Source organism: Colletotrichum tamarilloi (genome assembly GCF_030869305.1).
Source record: "Colletotrichum tamarilloi strain Tom-12 chromosome Unknown Scaffold_214.1, whole genome shotgun sequence".
Lineage (NCBI taxonomy): Eukaryota > Fungi > Ascomycota > Sordariomycetes > Glomerellales > Glomerellaceae > Colletotrichum > Colletotrichum tamarilloi.
The window spans coordinates 17,566-40,213 of NW_026849598.1; the positions used below are offsets into that span (position 1 = coordinate 17,566).

General features: G+C 54.7%; 7 protein-coding genes across 7 annotated transcripts; 5 read left to right on the top strand and 2 right to left on the bottom strand.

Moving 5' to 3' along the window:
* Positions 1-1,922: 1,922 nt before the first annotated feature.
* CTAM01_16344 (helix-loop-helix DNA-binding domain-containing protein) lies at positions 1,923-3,102 on the bottom strand (the record flags this gene model as incomplete). Its single annotated transcript, XM_060532337.1, has 2 exons — positions 1,923-2,888; positions 3,046-3,102. 2 exons carry the CDS (start codon positions 3,100-3,102, stop codon positions 1,923-1,925), a joined length of 1,023 nt encoding a protein of 340 aa, XP_060373086.1.
* A 4,034-nt stretch (positions 3,103-7,136) lies between these two features.
* Positions 7,137-7,661, top strand: CTAM01_16345 (uncharacterized protein; the record flags this gene model as incomplete). The annotated part of the gene is made up of 2 exons (XM_060532338.1): positions 7,137-7,171; positions 7,232-7,661. The coding sequence occupies 2 exons, from the start codon at positions 7,137-7,139 to the stop codon at positions 7,659-7,661; spliced, it is 465 nt and encodes a 154-aa protein (XP_060373087.1).
* A 1,925-nt stretch (positions 7,662-9,586) lies between these two features.
* Positions 9,587-10,441, top strand: CTAM01_16346 (uncharacterized protein; the record flags this gene model as incomplete). The annotated part of the gene is made up of 1 exon (XM_060532339.1): positions 9,587-10,441. One exon carries the CDS (start codon positions 9,587-9,589, stop codon positions 10,439-10,441), a length of 855 nt encoding a protein of 284 aa, XP_060373088.1.
* Positions 10,442-11,960: 1,519 nt separating this feature from the next.
* Positions 11,961-13,262, top strand: CTAM01_16347 (uncharacterized protein; the record flags this gene model as incomplete). Its single annotated transcript, XM_060532340.1, has 3 exons — positions 11,961-11,984; positions 12,080-12,315; positions 12,389-13,262. 3 exons carry the CDS (start codon positions 11,961-11,963, stop codon positions 13,260-13,262), a joined length of 1,134 nt encoding a protein of 377 aa, XP_060373089.1.
* A 976-nt stretch (positions 13,263-14,238) lies between these two features.
* CTAM01_16348 (GRIP domain-containing protein) lies at positions 14,239-17,898 on the top strand (the record flags this gene model as incomplete). Its single annotated transcript, XM_060532341.1, has 3 exons — positions 14,239-14,758; positions 14,833-17,782; positions 17,847-17,898. 3 exons carry the CDS (start codon positions 14,239-14,241, stop codon positions 17,896-17,898), a joined length of 3,522 nt encoding a protein of 1,173 aa, XP_060373090.1.
* An 868-nt stretch (positions 17,899-18,766) lies between these two features.
* Positions 18,767-19,728, top strand: CTAM01_16349 (short chain dehydrogenase; the record flags this gene model as incomplete). The annotated part of the gene is made up of 2 exons (XM_060532342.1): positions 18,767-18,863; positions 18,917-19,728. The coding sequence occupies 2 exons, from the start codon at positions 18,767-18,769 to the stop codon at positions 19,726-19,728; spliced, it is 909 nt and encodes a 302-aa protein (XP_060373091.1).
* Positions 19,729-20,390: 662 nt separating this feature from the next.
* Positions 20,391-21,997, bottom strand: CTAM01_16350 (uncharacterized protein; the record flags this gene model as incomplete). The annotated part of the gene is made up of 5 exons (XM_060532343.1): positions 20,391-20,748; positions 20,803-21,216; positions 21,287-21,615; positions 21,666-21,687; positions 21,744-21,997. The coding sequence occupies 5 exons, from the start codon at positions 21,995-21,997 to the stop codon at positions 20,391-20,393; spliced, it is 1,377 nt and encodes a 458-aa protein (XP_060373092.1).
* Positions 21,998-22,648: the final 651 nt, after the last annotated feature.

A 22,648-nucleotide genomic window follows, 5' to 3' on the forward strand; every position in this document is an offset into this window, starting at 1 on the left:
GCTGTCTGCGAAACCAGTCATCCAAACAATGGACAAAGGAGAACACGCCAACAATGATTCTACTCGTGCTGCTTTGAACATCACGCACAAACTTGAATTATCTCAAAGCCGTAAGAAACGGAACAAAATCACAAAAAAATTTGAACGCTTCGAATGGGCAGACCCTCTTTCTTCGGACAAGAGTATTGTTACGGTTTACCATTGTGGATGGATGACGTTGACTCTCGCACAGCGCTCCTGAGCAGGTCAACTCAATCGTCGGTTAGTATGCATTTAAATGGATGACAATACTCTACCGCTCGCTTCAAAACTGATCTCCCTAGGAAATACTCAGCGGCATTATTACAGTAGATCTTCGTAACATGGTCCAGCCATCCTCCTGCTTTCAACTCACGTGTAGTCACAGGCCCTGCTCTCTCTGACTCGCACTTCTTCTCAGGCCCCGATAGCCGGCATTATGTAGTATGCTCTTATATATGACTAGTTTTCATAATCTGTTGAACACCAGTGGCCCAGATTATGGACCTTTGCTGATGGTGCTCAGACTGCAAAGGCCCATTCACACTATCCTGCATAAGTCCCTCTCTCTCTGTTTCACTTTGGCTCCAAATCACGCTGTTCAAGATGTAACCGACGTCTACAACTAATCTCACAAAACTTTTCTCGAGTCCATTCCCATTCACTAGTAACGCTCTACGTGGCCGTCACAGCTATGAAAACAGTTATAGCAAACACCGCTGCCCTTACCTCAGATATGCAGTCTAGCCAACGATCTTTGGTGACTGGAGGTATCTGCCCCCGTGATTCAACAGACGGATCAACCCTATCCATTTACTTCACGTCGGGATAGCCCTTTCACATCAGATCACTCGACTGGCTTCCCTGCTCGCAGCGGCGGACGCTACTTCTAGGTAGTGCACGCCGGACCACGGGTTCCGAAAAGACACCCCGGAGCCGAAGGATCGCGCCTCGGCCGACGTCTTCGGTTCCGCTAGTGGTGGACTGTCACACGCGCTAGGGTGAGGCGGGCTGCGTGTCGGGGCGTTGGAGGCGTAATTTTTTTTTCCCTTGGGCCGCCCGAGTTTGCCGGTTCTCGGAGATGGGGCTGCTGGGAGAACACGGGACACTGAAGATGTCTCGACAGTGTCGCTCGCCCTTGAAGAGTTGGCCACGGGGAGGGTCAGAGCTTTATCAATGGTGCTGATGGAACCTCTAAGGGGATAAAGGGCTCGAGGTATTGAGATCACTGAAAGGGTCACCAAAGGGACCAAGACTGTTGCAGCTTTTATTGGATTCAGAGGATTTGTACACGCAAATACAAGTCACTGCACAGCTGACAGCACCAACTGAGATAATGGTAACTGAGGGTTCGAGCTGCCTCGACCTCACAAACAGCTGCCCCCAAAGCATGTAATGTAGTTCAAAATATCTCTTCATTATTCGCATCTTTCATGCGAAGCAAGAAAGCGGAGAGTTTCGGTAAACCAAAGGTCACCTTTCCTAGATAATACCTCTGAATCTTCCACCCAAGGTAAAGCAATAGTCTCTTCTTTGACAGGTAAACCTCGCCAAAAACCCTCTTCAAATGTCCCTACTCAAACAACCCGTAAAACGCCTTCTTTGATGATGGAATCATCCCTGTGGTATACATTTCAAAAATGATGGAGTTTCCCTCCTTTCTTCCCAACGAGTCCCCCCGCCCGGTACCGTAAAAGAACGCCCTTGTAAGAAAAGAGAATTCCAAAGTCGTCAAAAACAGTGTCAACTGCCGGAAAACCTCGCGCCTTTCCCCCCTTTCTTTCCATCTACCCAATGGTTGAATTTTTGTAAACACCCTTCTATGATGCACTCCATCTCTTCCTCTCTCTTTTTGCTCTGATTCGTCTTATTCGATACTATGCGCAAGGACAACACCCAACCCATCAAGACCAGAAAGGTCCCTCGGCCTGCGCCCGCTGCCACTGCTGCGCCTCCGCAAGCCTCTTCTCCAACGCCTCATTCTCCTTCCACAGCTGCGAATTCTTCTTCTCCAGGTGCGCGATATACTCGGTCGCCTTGCTCAGGATCGTCGCCTTGTTCAGCTTGCGCGCGGGCATCAACCCGCCCAACTCCTCGACGACGTCAATCGCCTCGTCGCTCTCGGCGGCGGCGGCGGCGGCGGCGTGCGGGTTTTCGGTGTGCTGGACGACGCACCGCAGCGAGGGGACCGCGTCGCGGAGGGCGATGATTTTCTCGTTGATGTTGACGCGGTAGCGCTTCTCAATCATGTTGTGCGGGTTCTTGGAGGGTTCCGAGTGTTTTGTGCGGCGGGCGGGGGGTTCGGGGGAGGCGGAGCGTGAGGAGGCGGAGGAGGCGGAGGATTTTCGTTTGAGGTCGTTGGTGCGCGGGGAGGTTCGCTGTTGTGGTTGTGTTTGTGTTTGTTGCTGTTGGCGCTGTTGCGGCTGTTGTTGAGGACGAGAGGAGGGTGCGGATGTCGTCCGGGCGAGACGGGGCGACTTTGCGGGCTGCTGGGTTTGAGGTTGAGGTTGAGGCTGCGGCCGGGCGGGCGCGTCGAGGGTCTGGAAGAGGGGCTGCGTGTCGTTGATGCCCTCGCGGCCAAAGGCGACGGCGTCGGACATGAGGTCGGACGGGTTGGCGCTGGGGCTGAGGGTAAGGTTCTGGGGGGAGAGGAAGGACATTGGGCTGCCAAAGGATTCGCCGTAAAAGACGTCGAGGTCCGGGGAGAGGGCGGGCTTCTCAAAGTAGGCGGGCCAGTCGCCGCCGGTGGGGAGCTGGAAGGAGGAGGTCGGGAAGACGGGGGAGACGGGGGAGCCGCGGGACGGGGCCGAGTCTGCGCTGAAGTCGGCTTGGGTGTCGTAGAAGGAGAGCGGAGACAGCTCCGGTGGGCTCTGTTGGAGATGCAGTGTTAGTTGGGTGCTGATGCAGAGGGAAGAAGTGTCGGTTATGCAGGTGTGAGAGAGACTTGATGCCAATTGGGTCAAGTCGTCGTGTGTAAGTCGGGAATGACAGGTTGGTTTAAAGGGGAGGAAAGAAAAGACTACATACCATTGATTGAGGCATCGGAGGTACTTGATAATAGTCAAAGGACTGTTGTTGAGCCATGGTGCGATTCATGGAGGGGTAGGTTGACTGGGGTGTGGGAGGTGAGGGGGGAATCTGACGATGGACCGGTCTGGAGGAATTGTCGTTGATTGAAGATGCGAGGTGCTGGTGGCGTTACTCGGGAAGTGAGTTGACGAGGGGCCGGTGTTGAGATATGTGTGTGTGTGTGTGTGTTTGTGGGTGTGTTGAGATGCCGATGGCGAGAGAAGACAATATTGGTAAGGTACTGTACGGAGTAAGGTATGATGTTACTTTAGATGAGGCTGATGGTTCGAGAGTGGACAGGTGGGGAGACAACAAGACGGACGGCAAAGCTATATACTAGAAGGCGAGTAAAACAGAACATGGTGAAGCATGGGTGCTGCGTAGGCGTAAAGAGACGTAAAGAGAGTCAATGGCCAAGAAAATCGGCCATGAGCCGGGGTTGAGGTCCGAATGCTGGGATGCGGGTAGGGTGGACTTGGAGGAATGGATCATTGGGGGGCGTGATGGTAAGGCGGGCGCGGGTTGGAACGGCGAGCAAAACTGGCGATGGACGGGCTCGTCATACGAGCACGGGGTGGTTGACCAAAGGAAAATGTGACCAAAGTACTTGGACGACTCTCGGTATGGATACAGAGTCGACAATACTGCGTACTCGGTAGGCGACAGAGTGTGTGAATGGTACGGGCGGACGGATCCGACGGTGGGAAAGACTGATGATTGACATGAGAGGTGCTGTGGGGAGTCTCTTTGACACATGCACCAAGGAGGGTCCATCTGTACGGTACAGGGTACGGGTACATGGTACACACATACTTTTCTTGAGTCCTTCACCCTGCACCGGATTCTCTCTCTCTTCTTCTCACTCCCTTATGACACTACTGCGTATGCTGCATATGTTAGAGCGTTGTATGCAAGACCTGCACTGAATCTATACACGAGTAGGTAGTCCATAAACACAGCGGTCCTCTGCAGAAAGGTTCATAGTCTGTCCTGTCGAGTCCGCGAAACGAAACGAAGATGATACCTAATACTTACTGGTATTAAACCTCGGACTTGGTTGAGAGGGAGAGATTCAGGAAGAGGTACTCGATACTTGCTGCTGCTGCTGCCACGCCTAATTCCAGACCAAGCTAGGCGGGAAAAAGCAAAAGAGCGGCTGACAAGGTCTAGGGGGGTGGGTGCCCGAGACTCGGGGGGGCGTGGGCGTGGGCGTGGGCGTGGGCGTGGGCGTGGGCGTGGGCGTGGGCGTGGGCGTGTACTGTGTATTTTGGCGTCAAATCCCGGAAGGGGGAAAACTGTCAACACACGACGAAATGGAAAGAGAATAGAACGATGGAGGGGCACCTCGGGACCTTGGCGGCACTTGCCTATCCGCAGCCCGTCGTCAACTCTGCGGACCGGAAGGCCCATCTTGACTAAACTGCCTACTATGGATTTACAAGGTACTGCGAGATTGAGGGGAGGAAACCGTTTCCATGAGGCCATTGGGGGGCCATTCGGGGGCCATTGGGGGGCGCATCTCATCGGAAGCGAGCGCGCCTTTTTTTTTTTTTTTTTTTTTTTTTCCTTCATCGCGATCTGGTCTACTTTTGACTAGGACACCCGTCATCATCATCTTGCATGCAACCTGACGATATGTTTGCGGTTCAAATCTTTTGGCGATTCATCCAAAAGCAAGACCAAAGAAAAAAACCTCGGAAATCGGATATCTCAACCTTGGTTGTGGTGCCCAACGTGCCTTCCATCTCGTGCGATGGATGTGGGAATGCATCTGAATCAGGAAACCCCCCCCCCCCCCTTCCCCGTGGCCCCCGGCCTTCCCAGAGGAACCCAAGCCTGTCACAAAATGCGCCCAAGACTCCAAAGCTCAAAGAACCATGGGCGCAAAACCAAGATCTCGTCCATCTTGACCGAGATGGGGAGGAGCTAAGACCTTACGGTAGGAAGGGGGGGCGTGTGAGACTGCGAGGTGTCGAGTCGTGAAGCTGTTCGAGTTCAAACTTGGACGTCTGGCATTACCTAATTGGACGTAAACGGCGCATGGGGCCGGTCCAGACTGACAGATTGGATGGAAAAGGTAGATCTTGTTGGAGCTTTTGAGGCCATTGACGATTATCGTGTATCCAGGCAGGCAAAACAAGCAGGCAGCTACGTAGTAGAAATGTTATTTTCCTGACGTGCATAACGACATCCTGGACAGTGCTGCTCCCTAGACTACTGATGGGATCATGGCTGACGTCGTTGCTCGCTATCTTGTCGACGGTCAAGACAGGACCTCGGGGGTCTGTGACTACATCGTAGACGACAGTCTGTTGAAGCTGTCGCTACCTCCTGGCGGCCGTTGCCTCTCGTTCCTGTTCCTGTGGGTGACCGTTTGACAGGTGGCCCGCGGCAGGCAGAAGACGATCGAGATCTCCAGGGTCCCTCCCACCCACACTGAGTGAGACTTGGCCCCTATGGCACTAACAGCCCGACACCTAATGTAGGTATCCATACGAATAGGTACGTAGGTAGTGGCAGGTAGGTAGCTGGATTCCACTTCCCTGGCATGCCGTGTCGCCGGTCTCGTCAGCCCTCGAACAAGGAGGGGGAAGGAGAAGGATTCGAAGCTTTTGTCGGGCGCATCGCCATGCCTCGAGGCGTGCCGGCCACTCGACCCAAGAGGCAAGAGACACGTCGATGATTTGCGCTGTACTGGCGGTCATGTCCCTCCCGAGTCCCCAGTCGTTCCGAGTGGTCGGCTTCTGATGCTGCCGAGCACTCCAACACTGATTGCGGCTGCCAGTATTCTTCACTCGGAATGAGCAAGATACTTTGCCTACTGCGTGAATACCTGGCAAAGGTAGATATTCTCACTGCCCGGCTACTATTGGGCGAGGCAAGAAAAATCAAGAGTTGGCTGTTGGCAGAGCTGAGAGAGCAGCGGACGTTTGCGACCGAGGTGTTGCTCAGTCAAGGCCCGAGGATGCCGAGTCACGGAGCCGAAGCGTACAGGATTCGCGTCCAGGGCGTTGGATGTCCTGGGAATAGCAAGGGCCCGCCGGTCTCCGGCAACGGTGATTCAAGTCTGACGGATGACGGCGGTGGTAATGCAACGAGTCATCCGTAATCGCTTCGCACTGCCTCGCATCGCACGCATCGCCGGAACTCGACGCAAGAGGCACGGCAGACAGCAACACGAGTAAGTAGACCAATGGAGAGATTGAAAATACTGGAGGGCCTGGAAAGACTGCCAAGTTCGCTAAGGCTGAGTCTGACGGGTTCCTTGGTTGTGGGATGGCACGTTGGAGGTCTATGGAGCGCATAATGGGCGCATGGCGGGACATGAAGGGGTAGCGATGCGCCGATGCAGCACTGGCGAGTGTTGGTTCCAAGGTTGAGAGATGAAGTGTCGATATGATGGGTGGTGGACGATGGAGTATCCGCAAGGTATGGTGGATGGTCGATGGTCAATGGTGTACTGCGTATTGGAGTGTTCAGTGTTGATGATGGTATACTCCGTAGGCTGTAGGTCTGTGATTGTTGCTGTTTGGTGGTGAGAAGGGAGGAAGGGAGGGGGTGTAGGAAGAGGATGGGGGTGTGCGGTGTGCGGTGAATGCTGTGCAGTGGAGGCAGGTGGTCTGATTTTCGTGCAGTGTCGAACGTCGCTGCCAAAATTGACAAACAGCCCATCCGCTGGGGGAATCGAACGAGGCAGGAACCAACCGCCCCAGGGCAGGGGAGGACCCGCTCGGCCCAGACCGGAGCCAATGGGACGAGCGACGTGCGTGCGAGTAGTCATCAAGTATCGTCACCGCAGTAATTGTACGGTGAAATACATGACCAAGGTCCTCCCGACTGTTCCCGTGCTGCTGTTGAATTTTCAAAGTGGCCGTCTTCTCGTAACATTTTCATCTTTGATTATGACAACAACATCTCATCCAATCTCCAATCTCTCTCTCTCTCTCCCTCCCTCCCTCTCTTCCTGGTCCTTGTCTGTTTCCTCTTTTTTTTTTTTTCTCCCTTTCTTTTTCTGTTCTTAATTTATCCGAACCGAGCAGGTCAGCAGCATGTCACTTTTGGGCCTTGTGGTGACGGCATCCCAGTGGATACCATCTTCCATGGATCATCATTGATCATGGGGAGTTGACATGTGCAAGCGCAGATGCCACGGAAAGCTTGCGACAATAACACTTTGCAATGAGCTGAAGCTATCCGTACTTGCTCTGGTAATGATAGTGTCCCTGCTGTTCGTTTGGCCGACACCCATCTCTGCCCAAGCAACATGGCATTTCAACAACACTCACACTCACTTGTACAGCAAGCATCACATAGACTCCAACACAGTCGACAACTTGACAGTGCTGATCGCCGCTACGGATCGCCCTGTTCCCTGCATTCCCGCGCATCCTACGGTGCCTACGTGCTCGCTTCTCCTCACTTACACGCACAGCTCTCCAGCTTTCGTCCACCATGAAACCCCCCAATCTCGCGGGCCTAGCCACCGTCTGCACATCATGTCGCACTCTCTCCCTTTCTGCGCAGTACCTCTCCGCCGAGGGAATACAACGTCAAAACTCACAACTCACTTGTAACTTGAGAGGCAGTGACAGCAACTACAACGGGCAGCATCTGCGAACCGAGTGACGTCTAGACCACTGGCCAAGTCCTCCCTCCAACCCTCCCGACTCACTGCTTTGCGGCCTGCGACTTGCCTGCCGCTTCGAGGACACTTTGCTGTTGATCCGGATTGATTCAAATAAATCCGATACATGCGACCAGCGGGTACATTGCAGACCTCCGACCGCGAGACACATTTGCGCCATGCGGACCAACGGATCGCATGTGGATTGTATCGTCCTGCCATCGGCCCTCAATCAGCCGCCGACCCCCTTTCCGCCCGGGCTTCAACCGCATCCAGATCTCGATAATTCCGCTCGCCGTCTACGGAGTACACTAACGGGACCTGGACCCTCGGGAATACAATTCTCTCTGTGTCTCGCCTTTTTTTCCCCACTTGCGTAAAGGACAAGAGATTGCGCGGTCCGGTGGTCCCGGTTCGCCCTCCACCGTTCGCCGATTGAAGAAATACCAAGAGCCCGAAAAGAGCACCAGCATCTTCCGTGTTCGGCGGATCACTTACCCAGAGTTGCAACGACGGTTGGCATTCATTTGTAACCATACGACAGTCCGACCCCCCGAGAAGAAAAAACGGAAAAAAGTGCAGCAAGAAAATCAGCAAGGATCCGGCGCGCATGCTCGTCCCGTTCCCCAAGACACGACCTGCACATCGCGGCGGCCGGCGCAACGCACTCGCGGAGGGCCTCCCGGGCGGTCTACCTGCAGGATCTGTGCTGTACTGTGCTTTCTGAGCAGCAAACGCGCACATCAGTATCCCGTACGGAGTACGTCGTACATGACAACTCAACCCTACACTACGTGACTACCTACCCTGCTGCCTTAGTCTGAGGAGCTGAGGTGGTAGGAAGAGGACCCTGCAGCTCTTGTCCTCCGAGAAGCTAAACCTCTCTTGGAGTCTTGAGAGGAAATAAGGCGGGGTTTAACCTTGAGCGGACTATTTTTGCAGCTGGAGTTGGCTACTGGCACCGCTGGCAGGCCGCAGAGTGGCAGAGGCAGACTTTCAACTTGCGCGCAACTATCCGTACAGAGGCAGAGTGTGGTTCGCATGGTCTCGGTTCGTCCCTTTTCTTGCAGGAGAATTGCTTTTTCCTCCTCCTTTACCTCTCCTCTTGTTGTTCCTCCCCTGTCAACATCCAGTCACAAGCACATGCTTTCCAACGGCGCGAATGTGACGGGCTGTTTGTATCCGCATCTTGCTGGAAGTTTGCTCTCCCCTCCAGGGGCCCTCCACAATGTTTGCCTGTCAATTTGACATGCCCACATCCCCTCCTAGCGCCCTAACGTCGCTTACCGTGGAGAACTTTGATGTGGCGATGAGAGGGGGGCTAGCACTCCACGTCGGTCTGCAGGACGTGCAGCTCGCGCACATTGGCACGTTGTTGGCGCGCAAGGCACGTTTGGCGATACAGTTGTAACGGTTTGTGACGAGTCAAGACATGCATGCCCTTTTTGTTTCGTTGTGTCTTTGTCCAGAATTGCATAGTTTTGTCTGTCAATTGTGACGCGAACCCTCGGCTGCGCAGGTTGCCCTAGTTGGGAACGACTCGGACAGCCATGGTTGTGTTGTGGATGTCTTGACAGATCGATCTGGAGTGGCTTAATGAGTCCGGGATGCTCACTCATCGCCGAGTGATTGTCTCTTGGCGTGGTTTCTGCCTCATCTTGACTGTAGTGACTATCGACATACTCTGAATCTACGGTGACCCACGACGAGGCTCACAAATTCCAGCAGCTGCGAAGCTCGCGACATATATCAACCTTGCTGGCGATTAGGCCACCAGCACTTGCTATTCCATCATCACCAGAAAGAGCTCACCATGACAAGAACCTTTCCAAGACAGGAAAACTACTCACAACATCTAGATCAAATAAGCCTACCATGCCCTCTAGTAACCCCAACCCAGAACACCCTCCAGCGCCCGCCCACCTCCCTGCCGTCCTCTCAGAGACAAACCCATTCTACATCGACATGAGCCAAGGTACGCACCGCAAGGCCCTCCCACCCTTCACCTCCACCCTCACCCGGGGAAAGAAACCCAGCCTCCGCCCTCGCTCCTCAGCAGAGATCTTCGCAGAGCTACAAGCCGAACAGAATAACCGTCCCGCAGAGCACGTCGCCTCCCGCCCATCAACACCAACGCCATGCCGTCGTCCACGAACCCCCAAGACGCCTTCACCACGTAGCAGTAGCAGCAGCAGCAGCAGCCCTTGCCAGGACTTCAAAACTCCAGAAAGTAACCTCAACACACCCCGCAAGCGCATCATCCTGCCCCAGACCCCCGCCGCCACCTCCTCGGGTTCCTCGCACCGCAGCATCGACATGGACGGCGACATCCACATGAAGAACACAACCCCAGAAACCCACCCCCACGCCGCCCTCCGCGCCCTCGTAACGCAAACAGTCACCGAGACCTTGTCCCTCGAACGCGCGCGTCTGGTAGACGAGATCCGTCGACAGGTCCTCACTTCTCTAGAACGACAGATCGGACCGCTTGTGAGGGAGAACTTTGAGGCTGCGTTGGCGGAGGCGTTGGAGGAGCCGTTTGAGGGAGGGGAGGGGGGAAGGAAGAGGGAGGTCGCTGTTGTTAGGGTTGTCAGGGAGCGGTTGAGGGGGTTGAGTTGTGACGGGCTTGTGGAGGTTTTTTGTAATGAGGAGGTTTTGGGGGTGCTTAGGAGGTTGGTTGGGGTTATTGAGGCGGAGGTTTTGATGCAGGGGTGGGATGTTGTTGGGTAGGGCGGTATAAGGTAGGTTGAGGCCGTGGTGATGTTGGGTGGTGGTGATGGATAGAGTAGATAGCCAAGTTGCCCATGAGATTTATATTCGTTTGTGCTCGATACTTGAGGTGAGGCTCGCAAGCTTGGTAGTTCTCCGTATAATCTGCTGGCTGGTACGGGAGATCCCATATGGAAAATCTTAGAGTCCTTCGATACTCCTATGGCACATCTTGGACATTGAAGCATCCGAGTAATTCGGCCATACTAGAGTTGGGAGATGGTTTCTGGCTTGATTGGTCGTTGAAGTTGACTTCGACGGAGAGACTAACGATGGTCATTGTAAGTCTTTCAGTGGACTAATTCATTCTCAACAGTGATTTCGTCGTCTAGCTTCAATTTTGATCACACAACCTGAAAGTCTGTTTCGGGTTCAAGATATATCGAGGACTCAAGTCAACTTTTGTCGCATTGGCCAGTTGCCACCAGCCTGATGCTGCTTTGTTTTCTTTTCTTTGAGGCCACGTCACTGCGAGATCGTGAGGGAACATTATGGGTTATTTGATTACGGCTAGTAGCCTATGCTCTTAGCAGCGAACTTCAGTCTTATCTAAACGCATCTTATCCCGAGCCTCGGTGCTTGGTTCATGTTTTGTTTCTACCTTACCTTGGTCCTTGTTGTACGAAGGCAGCTTCTCAAGCGAGCATGAGACATGGCCACAGTTCGGTTCAAGAAAAGTGTAGACTGAGTGTACATGAAGTCTCTGTGAAGATTGACTGCGGAGCATTATTGCTTAGTTGTTTTCCACCTCTTCGCTGGCTTTCCTTGTCAGACTTTTTATCGATATTCGGTGATCACGTAACTCTTGAGAAACAATTGAGGCTCATTATATGTATTACGGATATTCCCAGAACCAGCGTCTCACTTAGAAGCCCAATATTTCCACCATAGCTAGACCGGATGTGTTTGACTCTAAGCAGTTTTGTTGTTGAGGCTACCACTTAATGGTGTTTTATCACCCTTCATGTATCTTAATTGAGGTGAGGTCCTTGAGGCTGATATTCCACAGGGCAGCTGAGGCTTGATCCTGGAGCTGTCAGGACGCTAAAACAGCTCTATCTTAGTGGTGGCAGGGAGAGCTCGGGCCCACTGTTTCCTCATTCAGCGCCGGGGACAGCTGTTCGCTGATGCCCTGCGAGGCTGCGTCATAACCTAACAGCTGTCCAACTGCCTGAGGTGGACACCAGACCTAAGGTGGATCGTCTGTGTCACGAAAGCTCCTCCCCTCCCAGGCCATCACCACCTCAGCCTCTCGACTCCCCCGATCCCGCACCTCTTCCCGTCGACCACAGCTGCCACGAGGACCACACATACGGCGGTGCTGCTCGTCCAATCTCTCACTGCGCATAGCATTGCATTCGCCGTGATCCGTCATTTCCATTTTGTTTGACTTGCGCTTGCCTCCTGTCTTTCCTGCCACAGTCCCTCGAATTGGGCCATGCCGCTTTGAGCACGGCACGTGTCCGCATCATCTTTCGCCATGGTCTCCTTCTGGCCCTGGAGGGTACGTCTGCCACGACCTAGGACCTCCTCTCATTATGCGCATGATGCGCGCTTTCTGTAATGGACCGGATGAACCGCTGACTTTCCGATTCACAGCGTGACGACTCCTCCCCCGCCTCCTTCGAGAAGACCCTTTCTGCGCTGTCAACCAAGATCACAGACACCCAAGCGAGACTCGATGGCGCGCGCGCCACCTCCCGTCGCATCAGAGTGCTCTGGTCCTTGTACCTCGCCTTTGCCTACCTCGTCTACTCCATCGTCATCTTCCTCGTGGTAGGATGGAACGACATGGGCGCCTCAGAATGGACTGGCGTCGCTGGAGGCCCTCTCCTGTACGTTGTTCTTCTACCTCTCTCATGGAAATCTGGCTGCGCGAACATGAGACACTGACCATGCCCTCCTCAGCATCTACCTCACGCGAACAACCGTCACGACCGTGTTCAACTACCGCATCGATTCTCTATCCGCTCGCCTCAAGGAGCAGCAGGCCGAGCGCGCAAAGACGATCCAGAAGCTCAAGGACGCCACAAAGTACAACTCCACCCTGGAGCTCCTCGAAAAGTACGGAGGCGACGAAGGCAAGGGCAAGAACAAGAAGCAGAACGCAGGGGACGATGATAAGAAGCCGCGACAGCAGCAGCAGCAGGGCGGCAGGCAACACGAAGTCGTCGCCCCTGGAGGCCGGACGAACATGGCACCCCCTCCTACCGCCAACATTCAACGCCGCGACGGTCCCCCTCCTGGCTTCCAAGCCGGACGTCCCCCGCAGCAGCCGCCCAACGGCCTCGAACCCACTGAAGAATTCGCGCCAAACGCCTACGCCCACCCGCCTCCACCGCCGCCCCAGTCGCAGCAATTCGCGCAAGCCGAGGGTCTGCCGGGCTCGTCGCACTGGTACGACCGCATCATGGACCTCCTCCTCGGCGAGGACGAGACGGCATCCAAGAACAGGATCGCCCTCATTTGCAAAACTTGCAGGCTGGTCAACGGGCAGGCCCCACCGGGCACAAAGGCCCTCTCAGATATCGGCACGTGGAAGTGCATGGGCTGCGGGGCCACGAACGGCGAGATGGAGGAGGGAAAACGCATCATGCAGGAGGTGCTCGGCTCGTCGCGGGGGGATGATGTTCCCACGGGCGAGGAGTTTAAGGAGTCTGATGATGATGTTCCTATCAAGGAGGAGGAGGATTCTGATGAGCAAGCTGCCGGCGCGAAGACGACGGGACGACAAGGTGGGTCGGCGGCGGCGAAGAAGCGGAAGGGCAAGGGCGGTAAGTGACTTGAAAAACAAAATGGGGTGTGGTGATGGAGAACCGCTGCGCTGGCTACCTATAGCCGATTATTTCATACCATAGTTACAGCGTACAAAATAGAAAACACATCGTCAGAACTTTCATTATTGTGCCGTCATCTCGTGGGAGACACTTACGCGTTAATGTCCACATGCGTTCCGGGACTCGGGGGCTTGAAGCCGGGATGCACCGTAGCACCGCAGTACCGGTGGATCGGAGGACCGAATGTGGCTAGTGCTGAGGCTGAACGCTAAAGGGAGCAGAGGTCCCCACACCCGCAACGCAACGCAACGCACCTCGGTGACCCTGGAACAGCTCCCTGCAGGCTGAGCGCCTCACTAAGGTACTACCCAAGGTAAGGTAAAGGTGAGGAAAGGACACTTGTGAATTCAAACCCGCTGCATCCAATGTACGAAGGGTCGCTTGGATGAAATTCCTCCCCGTCCACCACACACCTACACACAAACATACACACACACACACACACACACACACACACACCATTCGCATTCTCTCGTCCCAAATACCCTCTCCAAAACACCAGCGCTGGCCCAAACGTTCCTTTTCTCCCTCTCCCTTTCTCCACGTAGTGCTTGCGCCACCAATAATGCAGCGCCCTTCGATCCTTGACATCGACCATTGCGCATAGAGCTCTCTCAGACTTTGAGCCACTTTTACCGTTTACCTTCCCTGCTGCACCTTTGAATTGTAAACGATACACCCAGAGAGGGATTCCATGGTCACAGGGTAATCCCATCATCCCTAGATCGGCAACATGTTCCAGGTTCGTCTCTGGTGTTCCTCCCCAAACCCTCTTACTCTCTTTCCACAGACCCTCCTCCCCGGGATAAGAAAACCTTGATCTAGACCTACACGTGGTGGTTTCGCCTCCCTTTTCCTCCCAATCTCCGTTTCTGCCCTCTCTGCTTCCCCCACCCCAAGCAGGACCTGTCCCCGCTGACAATGATGGGAATCCAACAGAGGCTCAAGGGCGCCATCGATCGGACAATCGCGGAGGAACAGGCTCGACAGGAGCAAGCACGACAGCGCATCGAACCAGGAGGAGGCACAGGCACAGGCACCCCGCGCAGGTCCGACTCCACCTCGCGGAGCAACCAGTCGCCCGCCCGACGACCCCGTCCCAAGAAGGCGGCAGCCGACGCCGGCGCAAAGGACGACGGCGGAAGCCCCTCGAATCCGGACCCTGCTGTCTTTGAGGCGGCGTTTGCGCTTGACGACGGCGAGGAGCCGAGTCGCGTAGGCACACCGAAGCCTGCTGCGGATAAGGACGGCAATATGGAGAAGAGCGAGGAGAACGTCAAGGATAAGGCGGAGGAGGGCCAGAACGGGGACAAGGACCAGGAGAAGGGTGCTGAGGGCGCTGCTGCTGCTGCTGCTGCGTCGCCGGCTGCTGCGACGGAGATGTCTCCCGAGGTCAAGATGAAGCTTCGCAAGTTGGAGAAGCTGGAGAAGACGTATCCTGGTGTGTATACCACTTGCACGCGCACACACGCAAACCACCGTGTTTGAACTCGAAACACTGACATACAAGTGCAGAACTTCTCCGATCCTACAGAATCGCCCACGGCCGCGCCACCTCCATCGAGCCCTTTGAGCGTGTGCTTAAGGAACACACCAGCGTCGGTTCGATCCGGGAACCCGAGGCTCTCGTCGAGTATCTCAACTCCTTGAAGCAGAAGGAGCAGATGATTATGGACGAGTACAAGCGGGTATCGATCGAAAAGGACGACTTCAAGAAGAAGTGCGAAGCCGCCGAGAAGGACGTGGAGAAGTTCAAAAAGGAGGTGGAGGAGCTCAAGGCGGCGCAGGCTGCGGCACCGGCACCTGCAACTGCCCCTCCGACGGAAGAGTCCAAGGACAAAGTGGACGCCGCGACGGATACAAAGGACGACGGCTCCGTCAAGTCTCCCGATGCGTCCGCTGTCAAGTCCCCCCTGCAGCAGGCTCTCGGCATCTTCTCTCCCAAGCAAAAGGCGCAGGAGCCTGGGGCGGAGAAGCCCGACGAGGCTACGGGCGACTTCTTCTCCTACGATGAGGAGGCGCCCAAGTACGAATCCGACATGGCGGCCAAGGACGAGGAGATTGAGAAGCTCAAGGCGCAGGTTGAGAGCGTCAAGGCGGAGCTCAAGACAGAGGTCGACTCGCTCAAGGCCGAACTCGCCGCCGCCAAGGAATCCAGTGCCGATCTGACGGAGAATCTCGACAAGGTGACCAAGGAGGCTGGTGAGCTGCGCGATGTGGCTGCCGTCAAGACTTCTCTGGAGACGCAGCTCGAGGCAAGAAACAACGAGATCAAGTCTCTCACTGAACGTCTGGAAGCCTCGCAGAAGCAGCTCAAGGAGGTCGAGGCCAAGCTCAAGGGCGAAGTCGATTCTGCCAAAAAGAACGCAAAGGAGGCACAGTCGAAACTTACACAGTCCAATGCACGCGCAGACAAGGAGGAAGCTCGTGTCAAGGAGGTGGAGGCCGCCAAGACGGACGTGGAGAAGAATATCAAGACTCTCAACGGCCAGATCGAGACCTTGAAGAAGGAGAAGGCTGACAACGAGAAGAAGATCGATGACCTTACTAAGCAGCTTGAGAAGCAGGCGAGCGAATCCGTACCCGCTACCCCAACAACAACTGGGCCGACCGACACGCCCGCAGCTGGAGGTGCTGCCGGTACTTCAAAGAACGCCAAGAAGAACAAGAAGAAGAAGGGCAAGGGCGGTGCCGCTGCCGCCACCGCTGCCATGCCTGCCACGCCCACTACGACCGCAGGAACCGCGACACCGCCCGCAGCTGAGGAGGCCAAGGATGTTGACACGGATGCTCTGGAAGCGGAGATTACTCGTCTCAAGGAGGAAGTCACCACCAAGGACTCCCAGATCGAGAGACTGACGAAGCAGCGCAAGACCGAGGAGGATCTTCGCGAGGAAATTGAGACGCTCCGTGACGAGGTCACCGAAATTGGCCAGGAGCATGTTGTGGCTAAAGAGAAGATCAAGAACCTTGAGGCTGAGAAGAAGGCTCTGCAGACGCGGATCGAGGAGCTTGAGAAGGAGCTTGGGTCTTCGGCAAACGACGCCAAGGCGACGGAGAAGCTCCAAAGCGAATTTGATAACCTCCAGCGCGAATACGAGGATCTCAAGAGCAAGTCTTCGACATTGCAGTCTGACCTCGGCGCCGCGCAACAGCTGGCGCAAAGCAGATACAAGGACCTCACCGACCTACGCGAGGTACTGCAAAAGGCGCAGCCTGAGATGAAGAGCCTGCGTCAGGACTCTGCTGCGCTCAAGACGACCAAGGAGGAGCTTACCGCGAAGAATGCGGAGCTGCGTAACCTCGAGAAGAAGGAGAAGGATCTCAAAGCGGAAGTGACGAGGGCGCAGCGCCTGGCGTCGGACCGCGAGACCGAGATCAAGGCGCTCCGCGGCAAGGTTGAGGCCGAGACGAACAACAAGCTCCGTCTCGAGGATGCCCAGCGGGTGTCTGCGCGTGACTTGCGTCGCTCCGAAGCCGAAAAGGTCGAGCTCGCCGCCAAGGAGGAGAAGACGGCCCGGGAGCTCCAGCGGGTGCAGGAAGACGCCAACAAACTCCGGCCCAAGGTCAAGGAGCTCGAAGAGCAAATCGAGAAGCTCGAAAAGGAGAAGAAGTCTCTTCAGGAGGAGGCGGATCTCAAGACGCAGCAGTATTCGAACGCGCAGGGTCTACTGGGCAGCATGCGCGACCAGACAGGCGAGCTGACGATACAGCTCAAGGAAGCGCGTTCGCAGTCCGAGTCGCTTGAGGAGGAGCTGGCCGAGATCCAGAAGCATCTTTCGGAGCGATCGCGTGAGGCGGAGCGGATGCGGGGGCTCCTTGCTGACGTGGACGAGCGCGCCGATAGTAAAGTGCGGGAAATGCGGGCGCGGATGGAGGCTGCGATTGAGGAGCGGGACCGGATGGAGGACGAATCGAGCACGCTCGCGCGCCGCAAGACGAGGGAGACGGAGGAGCTGAAGCAAAAGATTCGCGACCTGGAGCGGGATATCAAGACGCTTTCGACGGAGAAGGAGGAGCTGGAGAGCCGGGAGAGGGAGTGGAGGCGGAGGCGGGAGGAGCTCGAATCCGTGGAAGAGAAGGCCGAAGCGGAGGTTAAGGAGATGCGGTCTGCTGTTTCGGATCTGCGGACGACGCTGGACGCGTCGGAGCAGCAGGTTCGGGACGCCGAGAGGCAAAAGTCTGATTTGAGGAGGTTGCTTGAGGAGTCGAAGCAGAGGTTTGACAAGGTGAATAAGGAGCTCAAGACGGTGCAGACCAAGCTTGGGGCGAGTGTCACAAGCGGTCGGAGTTCGATGGACTCGAATCGGTCTGGGCTGAATGGTGGGCCTGCGGCTGGAGGTGCGGGAGGGTCTGCGGATACGTTGTATCTTAAGACGATTATGTTGCAGTTTTTGGAGCAGAAGGATAATAAGTTGCGGGAGCAGCTTGTGCCTGTTCTGGGGAGGATTCTCAAGTTTGACAAGTAAGTTTTGGTCTCCCTTTTGATGTGGAGATGAGGGATGTATTTGCTAACATGAGATTCACAGGAGCGATGAGCAAAAGTGGAAGAGTGCTATTCAGCACATCACTGTGAGGTGAGGATAATCAGGGCGTGATTGTATTAGTTTTGTATGAATAAATACCCAGGATGGCTTCTTCCTATGCACATGATGGTTAGGCTATTTCTACGTGCCGTCAGTGGGGTGTGTCTTTGTTAGTGTTGCTTTGGTGTGATTAGTTGAGGCTCAATGCAAGATAAGGCAAGGTGAGGAAGGCAAGGTGAGCAAGGTGATGTGAGGTGTAGTCGGTGAGGTTGTGTAGTCTAGATTGTCAAACTGGCGGGGCAGTCGGCTTACCTCATGCCATGTGCCCCGCCATAGCTCCAGTTCCCCCGCGCCCGGAGCTCTCGCCGGATCTTTCCCTCCGCGGGCCCAGGGGTTGACTGCATGTGGGTGTCGTCATGGAGGCTTCACTGACCTCATCCGCTCGTGTACCATCCCCATGGCGGACACTAATTCGCTGCCAGCCTTACCTGACGAGAATTTTACGTGTGTAAGTCTGACCGTAGAATCTCGATGGCAGGGCTATTTCCCTTGACAGCACCGCTTGGGGCTTGCTGCAGTTGCTCCCGCGCGTGCATTGCATTGTGTTTAAGATGACACGACAGCCTCTTCCGTGTCTCCCACGCTTCAATTGGCGCCTTCTGCATCTAGTCTCGATTTGTTAGATAACGATGAGATCATCCCGTGTACTTTCCCATCCAGTCGTCACCTCAGTACGAGGATTATATAGCCGCCGCCTTCTGCCCTCAACTTCACCTCTTCTTGTGCTCCCTCACGCCGTCAACACAGCTAGATTGAGTATTTCCACCTCACTCATCACGCGAGCACACGCAACAATCTTTTCTCCCAACACCACACCCACGATCCACATCACATCCCGCAAACACCCCATCCAACAAGCCAAAATGTCTACTGGCCAAAAGACATCCGGCCCCGAGGGCAACAAGCTCTTCACCCGCAACCACCTCTTTGACCTCACTGGCAAAGTCGCTCTCGTCACGGGTACGATACTTCCTCTCCCTCATCCCCCGAGACCGTGGTCTAACCCCCTCCAGGCGGCGGCACAGGCATAGGCCTAATGGCAACCCAAGCCCTCGCCTCCAACGGCGCAAAAGTCTACATCACCTCCCGCAACCAATCCAAGCTCGACAACACCGTCCAAACCTACGGCCAAAACGTCCCCGGCTCCATCGTCCCCATCGTCGCAGACGTCACCAAGAAATCCGACATTGACAAACTCTACAAGGAAATCGAATCAAAGGAACCCGCCCTCGACATCCTCGTCAACAACGCCGGCGTCTCCAGCGCCGCCTTCGAAGTCGAGAGCGACTCCGCGCAGGACATGAAAGCAAGCCTCTTCGACGACGCCTCCGCCGACTTCGAGGACTGGACCGAGACCTACCGCACAAACGTCGCGGCCGTCTTCTACGTCGCCGCGAGCTTCCTCCCCCTCCTGCAGAAATCCACAGACAAACAACACGGCTGGTCCGGCACCGTCATCAACATCAGCAGCATCAGCGGCATGATTAAGAAATCGCAGCACCACTTCTCGTATAACGCGTCCAAGGCGGCGACGATCCACGTGAACCGCATGCTCGCCGAGGAGATTGCGTCCAATGGGTTGAAGATTCGCGTGAACAGTATCGCGCCTGGTGTTTTCCCCAGTGAGATGACGACCAAGGAGCCGGCTGATGAGGAGCAGAAGAGCGAGATCCCAAAGGAGAAATATGCTGATAAGGTTATTGCGGGACGGCCTGGGAGGGATGAGGATATGGCGTCTACGGTGCTGTTTTTTGCGTGTAATCAGTATCTGAATGGGCAGACGCTTGCTGTTGATGGGGGGTATACTCTTGCTGCTGGGATGTGAGGGGGGTTTAGGTGCATCGTGAGAGGTCGTTGTGGTACACAGATTCAACAGGCGTTGGGGTTGTCAAAATATGTTAGTGTATGGTGGGATGCTGATAAAACATCAATCGAGTTTTGAAATCAGAGATGTGTCGAACCCTGATAGGGAGGGAAAGTGAAAAGTGGTTGTCAACAAGCACCGTCCGTTGTAGTCGATGGCCGAGCGGTACAATTCCAGCTTCCAAGAAGCGAGTTGTGTGTTGGCTCACGGCCTTACATAATGCCATGGATAGCTTGTTTTTTTTATGCATTTTTCGGTGCGGTAGGTTTGGTGGGAAGCAGATGTTTGGCGAATATGTGATGTGTATGCAAATATGTATTGGTGCTTGGTCGCTAGAATGGTGAGAGGTCGCGTGTTTGAGTTGTGTTGTTGTGCCTCTTTTGTTTTCTTATCATGACCTCCCCTGTATGGCAAATTTGGCCAGCAAGCACAGAACAAATAGGTGTAAAGATGTCTAATTGTCTAAATCTATGTAATGCTATAATGAAATCTCCAGGCCCAGCAGGGGAAAAAATCGTCGGACGAAGCAAAACCCTCTGTTACAACAGCCTCAACCCACATCAAACCTAGCATATCTCGTATCATTCATAAACTCATTCTCAAATACCTCGGAAAGAATACCTCTACGCCTTGATCTGGAACGGCTCGGCGACGACACCGACGACGGTGGCGCAGTTGTTGTCAAAGTTGGGGACGACCTTGAAGGTGCGGCTGGCCTTGTCCCAGCTCGTCTTGTGCGTCTGGTTCTCCTTCGTGCTGCTGCCGCTGCCGCCCAGACCGATGGGGATGCCAAAGACGCTGATGCTGCCCCCGGCGCTCGTGGTCTGCTTGAGCTTGGTGTCGAGGATCTCGGCGGTCGAGGCGCCGACCTTGATCTCGTAGCCTAGGCCGGCGATGACGATGATCTGGCTTACTCTGGCGAGACTCTTGACTTCCTGGGGTGCATCGGAGCGGAGCTTGTACTTGCTTACATCCACGTTCCTGGTTGAGGAGTAATGTTAGCTAGGTTCCTGGATGGAGGGAGACATTACGTACCATGCGCCAGTGGTGATGGTAATGGCTTGTAGGTCGTTGTAGGTGATGGCAACCTGGACTTGGGAAGATTCGGAGCCAAGCTGCAGGGTGCTGGACTCTGAAGAGTGGCTGGCGCCGGCGTTGAAAGAGAACCAACCGTTACTGACACCAACGTTGGCGCCGCCCTTTGTCTGTCCAAAGTTGTAGTCGGCCGTGGTCTTCCCAGTGTCGATGTTGACGTCGATCCTCTGGGGTGAGCTGTAGTCGCTGCTGGTAGCCTTCTGCATGGCATCCTGCACGAATTGCTTGTAGGATCCGGCTTCGTACAGAGGCCGGCGGTGGAAAGGGGGTTCAGGGATCGTCTCGCCCGAGAGAAATTTCCGGGTGAGCTCTGCAGTGCTGAGAACATTGCCGCTTGCAGCATGCATGTTGTATCTTTTTGAGCGTGAGTTCACAATCGGTGTCAAAATCATGACGTAGTCATCAGTCCGGCAAGGAAACATACCCGTCAAAGTCCGTATCCTCGTTCTTGCCCTTGCGGAGTCTGTCTCTATCTTCCTTGACGATGACAGACATGGGGCCATCCTGTTGCAACTGAAGATTGGTAATCGTCTGGGAGATGCTGTCGACGCGGTCCTTCGCAGCCTGCCAAGCGGGAGCTTTGCCGCTCTCGACCCAGACCTTGAATGACTTATCGGTCAAGCCGTAGTCAGTGTCTTTCCTCCATCGCGCGTGGGCGCTGTCTTGTTCGTTGTCAAAGGACTTCTGGAAGGCGGCCTGATTCTTCACGGCATCCAGGTAAGCGGAATCCAAAGCAGGGTTGGATTTTCCTCCCTATGGTTCGTTAGCCAAAATCTCATGTTGCAGCAGAGGGCTTCTCTTACCAGCTCTACCCAGGTCAGGTAGCTATGACATGGTCTTAGCACGGATGACATCCTCACAGGATGTGAAGTCACACTCACCGGCCGATTGCCTCGTCGTACCCATGGAAAGCAGAAGGGCTGTAGAAGACGTTGTTGGTGGACAACAAGTTGTTACCGATGTTGTACAACCCCTGGGCGGTGTAAGCGTCAGGGACGTTATTGCCAGCCAGAGGACCCTTCTGGGTTTCGGTTGCCAGGAAGAAGATCTTGTCGCCGCTTCCAACTCCGACCTTCTGTCGGATGGCATCGCCGTACTGGAGCCAGAAGAGCTGGGAAGTCTTGTCAGAGGCCATTTTAAGAGTCTTTGAAGAAAGAACCAGATAAAAGTTTCTTTTGAATGAATTGTGAGAGAGGAATTGGAACTGAGTGTTGTGTCGAGATGAAGATTAGAATTGAAGTGGGAATCTTGCCGGCTTTTGTACACTTTGAGTAGACTGCGTGTACCCCTGCTCAACTCAGCTCCTGAAATCTGCTATGCATCTTGCTCTCTCCCTTCCGCTGATGCGATTTCGCTTTGAGATCATCACGAACTGATCAAAGTCGGTGAGGACGTTTGGATGGCACACAAGACAAAAGAGATGTGGACACTTGGGTTCTGGGCACCAATCAATGCTTCTGACCACGATCAGCCAATGCTCTAGATTTCTCGATGAGCCCATTTTATGATTCAATTTCAGCTTGGAAGTCAGTGGTTTACTGTCGTGGCCAGCGTGCGTGAGGTCAACCCATCTATTCAGTAAGTCAACATACCCACTTCCTGGCACCCCCCTGTTTCTGGCACCCACAAAAACGCGAAAATCCACCACAACCCAATGCCCACCCCCAACCTCCTTTTATCACAACATTTTCAATTCGCGTCCAAATGGGCTCATCTTTTGCACATGTCTTCTTCTATATATAATGCCTCAATATACCGAAGATCAGCTTCGTCAGGCTCTCGAGGA